Source organism: Hippocampus comes, unplaced genomic scaffold (genome assembly GCF_001891065.2).
Source record: "Hippocampus comes isolate QL1 unplaced genomic scaffold, H_comes_QL1_v1.1 scaffold150, whole genome shotgun sequence".
Lineage (NCBI taxonomy): Eukaryota > Metazoa > Chordata > Actinopteri > Syngnathiformes > Syngnathidae > Hippocampus > Hippocampus comes.
The window spans coordinates 705,007-712,438 of NW_017805496.1; the positions used below are offsets into that span (position 1 = coordinate 705,007).

The 7,432-nt window shown below is 43.9% G+C and overlaps 1 protein-coding gene across 3 annotated transcripts in view; it reads left to right on the forward strand.

Moving 5' to 3' along the window:
• The window catches only part of mapk8ip1b (mitogen-activated protein kinase 8 interacting protein 1b), a 43,558-nt gene that overhangs the window by 14,726 nt on the left and 21,400 nt on the right, over positions 1-7,432 (forward strand). For all 3 annotated transcript variants that reach the window (XM_019876442.1, XM_019876445.1, XM_019876444.1), the window contains exons 4-7: positions 2,387-2,468; positions 3,805-4,902; positions 5,835-5,910; positions 7,356-7,416. In XM_019876442.1, the coding sequence (XP_019732001.1) occupies positions 2,387-2,468; positions 3,805-4,902; positions 5,835-5,910; positions 7,356-7,416 (1,317 nt within the window). The remainder of the gene's footprint in view (positions 1-2,386; positions 2,469-3,804; positions 4,903-5,834; positions 5,911-7,355; positions 7,417-7,432) is intronic.

Sequence of the window (7,432 nt, forward strand, 5' to 3'; positions counted from 1 at the left end):
AGGCTTGTAGGCTGTCAAAATGATCTTCTGAGCAGCGTCGCATTTGTCAGCGCTTTAGTTTGTCCAGTTTTCCCCGAGGTGGAAAACTGACTGTTTGAAGCCAGTGTACCATTGCCCTTCCGAGTTTCCTGTCTGCGTTTTGAGTTGTCACATGTAGAAAGGGTGAAGGACCACTTCGAAAGGCGGAGTTGTTTGGCCGTCATTCACTTTCTACACACATTTTTAGACTTGCCTAGTTTCACCGATGAGATTAAAAAAAAAAAAAAATCCATGTGTGTACACATGGACACAGAGGATGAAGATTTCATTGGATTGAGTGATTCGGAGTGACTCTGACGGTTTCGGTCAACTTGTTAGCATGTTCCGAATAACTCTTAATATGTTACATGAACATACCAGGCACGCTCTCAGTTCGTTGTTTATGCGTCAGGTAATGTTAGCATATCGTACACATATTCAGCCGGTTGTTCTCGATTTTATTTTTAATTTTAAATTGCCTTTCAAGATGACATGTCTGTTCTTGATGTTGGATTTTGTCAAATACATTTCCCCCAAAAATGCGACTTTATACTCCAGTGCGACTTATATATGTTTTTTTTCCCGTCTTTATTATGCATTTTATGGCTGGTGCGACCTATACTACGGAGCAATTTATAATCCGGAAAATAGGGTCAATTGTGTATGTACACTTAAGCATATCATTACTCGTAGTGGCCGTACAATACAACGTATGTGCGGTTGTTGGAAAACAGACACAATGACAAAAAATGCCGATTGATTAATTTGTCGGTGGTTGTGGTCGCTTTCATTGCGATTTCATCCATCGGGCGGACGGGAACCCAATCCGATTGTGAAACTCTCACCGACCTCTGCGGCTGAGATGATTACATAAGAGGCATCCGTGCCAACGATTTCTGGGTCGTATTCTCCAACCCGAGTGCTTGAGAGTTGTTGAGCGACGCGGAGGCAACTGGGTGGTTGCTTCCAGGTCAGTGAATCAATAAAAACGTCAACTGTATCTGTATTCGGTTCTGCTTCATTTGGCAGACTTCTATGGCTGAAAAACAAGAGGGACAAAAACCACAGTACTTTGAGTGTTGGGAGTTCATTGCCGTGACTCTTTTAGTGACAAATATTTGTAAAAATGCTTTTTTTTTCGCCTTGACTTACACGGCAGGTTTTATTTTGTTGTTTGCCCTCTCTAAGACCGTTTGAGTAAACGCGTTCAGACAGAGAGGCCGACGTGATATCAGGATTAATCCTGAGTCTTGATAATCTCCCATCTGGTTACACCGCACTTGTTCTAAGTACTTCAGAGTAAATGTGGCCTCGCATGCAAAATCGACCTGAAGTCATTCATCTGTGGACACATCATTCGTTCTCAATGACAGGTCCGATATCGGCATTGCCTTCGACTTCGAAGAATTGTGGCAGGTCTTCGTTTTCCGTCATGCCGCATCACGTTTGCGTACGTCTGAGTTATTAATAAACACGCCACATGAGTCATTTTCCCAAAGCCATCATCTTTTTTTTTTCTACTCCTGGCGAGATGGTTCGACGTCTTTCATTACCATGACGACAGCTCCGGTCGCCGCCTGGTACGCAAGATTGGGAAGTGAGTCATGCATCGTCGGGTGGGCATAGCATAAGTGAACCAGATATTTGCAAGAGAATATTTGGATCACAGGACTTTCCAGTTCTTGATTTGGATCCCATTTGCACTACATTTGTACTGTATACCCGTGTACAGCAGTGGTGCCCATTACATCGATCGCGATCGACCGGTAGATCGCGGACTGGTCCCAAGTCGATCACGAGGGGTGTAGAGGAGAAAAAAAACCCAACAACCATTTGTGTGTCTTTGTGCATGTTAGTTAACAGGCTGCAAAAGTGCGCAGCGTTCCTCCGCGTCAGGCTGTTGCTCATCATGGCGTGCGTGTGTATGTGCGTGCGCAGTAACGGGTCGATCGCGGGAGGTTGGTTGATCGAAAAGTCGATCATCGGTCCGAAAAGTTTGGGCACCCCTGGTGTACAATGTATCAAAAACACAAAGCAGCAAGATGTTTTGAGGACAAACATCACTCTTTTTTTTTGTCTCCACTTTTAAAGTAAAATAATATAGAAAATTACAGTTAATCATTGTATGTCTTCCCACTGGGGAAAAGGTCTGGGTCCCCTTTAAATTCACACCACTACGCACAGACAAAAGACTCATTCAGTGCATATTCACCAGGGGAAAAAAAAAAAAAAAGCTTTGTGTGTGCTGTGTGGTGAGTTGGGGACAAAAGGTGGAGTCTCAGGATCCAGAGCTTGGTCGCTCTTTCTCTTCATCTTCTTCTGCTGCCACCACTTCCTTCATTTGTTCTTGACCTCTGCTTTTCCTCAGGACACGTTAAACAACAATTCCTTCGGCAAGAAATACAGCTGGCAGGATAAAGTTTCAGGCTCATCTTCACCTCTCAAAACTGGTGAGGTTTTTTTTTTTTGCCTTCTATAAACTTATTGGATGAAGGAGACATGGCATGTGAACACCCACCTGTGCATTTTTCTGATTGAATTTGTTCTTGACAAGTCACAGAACGACACTAATGTTTGAATTTAAACGGTCACGGCTGAGTGTGTTTGATAGCAAGCTGCTTAGACTGCTGATTGACTGTGTGCGTCTGCGTGCTGATGTACGTCGGGGACGAGCATCGAGCTGTCTCGAGTCATTGCTTTAACTCTCTTGACCGCATCACGTGAGGCAAAGCTGAATGCAATCCCGACAGTATCACAAACGGCGGTAAAAAAAAAAAAAAAAAAAATTCTGTACGCTCAAAAGACAATTGGCAAGAAATCTGGACAAAATCCCGACAGGACAACTTGCCTCGGTTGCTGTCGCACGTGCGGTCTTCTGCGCTCGTCCCATTTTAGTTTTGCCACTGCTATTTTTAATTCACATGAAGGACCCTGTGAGTTTGTGTGAACGACTCTTCAAATGAATCGCTGTTTGTGCCTATGATCTCATTTTTAGTGTGGTGTAGTCAAATCTGGGGCTCACATTTCAAAACAAACCAAAAAAAAAAAAAAAACCCCCACATTTGACAAACAGACAAACGATAAGATAAATTCAGTCTAATGTGATTTGGGTTTTTTTAGTAGTTCAATAGTTTGTGTCTGCGCTACGCAAGATCGACGACAGATTTAAGTCAAATAAGGTCATCGCCTCAAAATCCAACATGATCCGAGATGACAATTTCACTTTCATCTTGAATCCGTTTTTCTTTAGTTTTACATTCAAGCGCTAAGATGTGAATGAAAAAAAGTTCCGAAAATGTATTTTTTTTTTTTTTTTTTTTTAAGTGTACTCAACTGCATGGTTTGCTTAGTAGCAATCCAAGAACTCCACAGTATCTTAACATTGTATTTCTTGTCCCTTAAATGTCGCATTGCATCGAAAAGACTCAGCAGCTCTTTGCTAATCTGCCGACGTCCGCGTATCATCCCTCGTAAAATCACCGTGCGAGCACTTCCTGGCCGCGGATTATGACATAACCGGTCAATCACCATGACGAAGGCGTACTTTGACTTTTTTATGAGTAATGGGGATTTATCTGAGTAATCCTGACATATGTTACCTAACCTTGCATACTTTTTGCTCTTCCGGTTTTTCCACGTTCTGTTTTGTTGCCATGTCTGCCTTTCAGCCTCATGCCTGCATCATGTTCTCAAACTCTGTCTGCGCTTGTGGCTTTTGTGTTTTTCTGTGCGTGTGTGTTTGCACGGCCGTCTTCGTCTCGCTGCGCGTGTTTTCCCGTCTTCCAGGTGAGCTAACGCCGCCGCGTGAGCACAGCTGCCTGAGCGACGAGGACAAGGTGCGGAGTGGCGGCGCGCAGACCAAAGACCGGGGCACCTCCACCGACGCCCCCTGCAGGCACTCGCACCCATCAGGACCTTCGCAAAGCTTGACGGCGGCGGCGTCGACGCGGCCCAAGTTTCAGGAGAAGGCACCTGCGCCGCCACCACCGCCACAGAATTACAAACCGGCTCCTCTCTATCCGGCGGGGAAGGTGGATGGAAGTGGCTACCAACACGAGAGGATCCAGTACCACCCCGAGGCTCCTTTGGAGCCAACAGAGGAGATATATCTGACCCCAGTGCAGCGCTGTTCGAATCCCTCGGAGCCCCCTTGCACGCAGGACCGGCCTTTCCTTTCGCAGCTGAGTGAGCAGGGTCGCATGTCCATCAGCTCCGATACAGAAGGCCCGCCTCCTTACCAGCCGCTGCCTGACCAGTCCAACGCCTCCATCTACGAGGAGGACGAAGCCTACATCGCCCCGCCTTCTTACGCCTCCTGCGTCGAATCGCTCATCACGCCGCCTAGCATGGCGCTATCAACTCATCCTTCCCTGGCTCTGGACTTGAGTCTCAAGGGGTCCGTCGAGTATGTGGACGCGACGGACGAAAGCTACTGCGGGGAGGATGAGGACGTGGACAGAATCATCATGGACGAGCGAATCAAGAGAGCGGTGGGAAAAGTGGAAAGGGGCAACAGCAGAGCCGCCCTGCTAAGAACTTCCATGAGCTCCGACGCCAGCGGCCTGTCGTACGACTCGGTCAAATACACCCTGGTGGTGGACGAGCACGCTCAGCTGGAGCTCGTCAGTTTGAGACAGTGTTACCAAGGTTACAGCGACGACAGCGATTCGGCCACCGTCTACGACAACTGCGTCTCGTCCCCCTACGAGTCCGCCGTCGGGGAAGAGTACGAGGAGGGAGACGGTGAGGAAGATTGCGCCCGTTTGGGGGGAGTCCGACGAGAGGCCACGGCGTGTCTGTCCGAAGACTCCACGCCAGATGTTGACCTGCATTTCTCCAAGAAGTTCCTCAACGTCTTCATGAACGGACGCTCGAGCTCATCAAGTAAGTCGGCGTCTTCTGGGTTGCACTGGAAATCATAGCATTGGAAATATGCGCTTTTTTTGTTGTTGTTGTTTTTTTTGTTTTGTTTTTACATGCAAGCTTCGTATACACTGCCTAAAAAAAGTGCAGGTATTCATCAAGTTTTATTTTCGTGCAGTGGAGCAGATAAGGTGTCGTTCCTTCACCAGACACTTTAAGTTCACATTCTAAAAATCTTAATTTGAAGAACCTTATGAGGAAATCTGTTTTAATTGACACCGTTTTTGACAAACCTAATTTCAAATGACAGATTACATGAGAGGGACAAAATCACGTCAATTTTTTTTGTTTGTTTTTTTTGCCAAGGCTTTGTCCTTCAGTAACCTGCATTAAATTTCAATAAAATAGTTTTTTTTTTCCTACGGCTCCAACCATCCACCTATTAAGAAGAATGGTTGGAGTCTTTCTGGGGTTTTTTTTCCCCTCCTCTTCCTGACTGTTTTCCTTATCAGGGTGGTTAACAGCAACCCGCCAGACTTTTCGGTCTGTCTCTCCCATGGTTGTTATTGCTGTCTTGTCTATTTTGCAACTGGGAAGTCAATTAGTTGTGTGTTTCTTGCATACATGACCAATAAATCAGATTGTGATTCTAAATGCTTATTTGTCAGGAAATCATTTAGGCAAAGGAAGGGGACGCCATGCTCACTTTGGCCCAAAGAGAAAAATATGCTCCATTTGTTTCATGTGCATGATTAGTTGCAAAAATCTCCTTTTGTTTTCCTGACGTTGTACATCTTTGTTTTCTGAGCTTTGCAAAACTCTCCCGGACATGTGGTCCTAGAGCATGCAAAAAGTCAAAACAGTTTTGCTCATTTTGCACTTATATCCCTTTGTTGTCATTTGTGTCTCGAAAACTGACCATTTTCTTCTTTTGTTTTTTTGTGGTGCTTTAGGTGCGGAGTCTTTTGGTTTATTTTCCTGCACCATAAATGGAGAGGAGCAGGATCAGAGTCATAGAGCTGTCTACAGGTGACACATAAATCTGACTGCAAATGTTCATAGGAGTTAAAAAAAAAAAAATGAGAGCTACTTTTGTATTTCTACAGGAACACCTTTCACAATGTTGACTCCTTTTTTTTCCCTCTTTGGGAAAACAAAGGAACAAAGATCCTTTTATTTCAAGAAATTTGTTTTTCCATTGGATCGGACAGGATAAGCAAACCAACAGATAATCCAGATTATGTAAAATCTTTCATTTGGCAGCAACTACAAATATGACTAATAAATGTGCGCTTACATAACTAAGCACGGCTTTCTGATCTGAGGGTTTGTCTGGATTGAACACTCGTTTGGTAACAATTGCCCAACAAGCGCCAGACAGCCTGTTGTTTCATTTGTTACGTAATTTTTTTTAAATTCATGTATTTCATTGGGGCAGTGCACATTGATCAGCACAAGAATAAACAGCGTAAATGGACTGGATTTAGCATAAGTGCTCATTTTCAGCCATCGTCCCATGTTAAGGAGCGCGTGTTTGTTTTCAGGTGGTTTGACTCAACGTTAGCCGTTAGCTTAGAAAAACGGATGCCAGTGAAAGACTATATTAAAGAATGAAACAACTACAATCATTCATCGAATGAAAGAAGCTCCTTTTTTATTTTTTGATCGATCACCTCCGGCAAAACACTCTGTGTAGATGTTGTGGTTGCACGGGGTCAGTGAAGCAGCCACCACGCCAGGAAATAAATCCTTGCTAAACTCATTAGTTTCAATACCAACAAGAGTTTGGTTTGTTCTCATCCCGTTGTTCATGCAATGCCATCAAATATACGGACGGGGTCGACTTTGTTTTGGTTCATGAGTCTGGGATAGTTCGTTGAAGATAAAGATTGAGTTTGACTTGCCTTGTATACCCGACTTCTGTCAGGCTCTTGAATAGACGGTCTAGAAAACCTGGACTCACCCCCACTAACCCATTTTTAATATGCTTATATTTGTATTTTATATGTTATCTTTATATTTATTTATATACTTTATTTTTCTACTTTCGCCCTTTCATAATTTTGCTGCTGTAAATTGGGAATGTTCGCAGCTCAGCACTTGTGTATTCATATCACTTATGATGAATTACGACATTTTTAATATTTGAAAAAACAATTTCAGGTTGTTTTTTTGTGTGTGCATTTTTGGGGGATCTAATCCCAGTTTTACATGGTAAACACATAGTGGAGGTTTCTCTGTGTTTTTGGGGGGTTACAAGAAATATGCGTCGATTATATGTGGATTTGAGCTATTTGCGGGTTGGCATGTATTTTGTCCATATACACAATGGCATTTTTATCATGCATCTGGGTAGGAAGTGAAATATATATTTGATATTACAATGACAAATTAGCTAACATATACTGTACAAACCTTCAGAGATCCTGCGGATCTTCAGCTTCATCCAATTTTATTATTATTTTTTTCTGCAGGTTTGTTCCGAGGCACGATGACGAGTTAGAGCTCGAAGTGGATGATCCATTGCTGGTGGAGGTGCAAGGGGAGGATT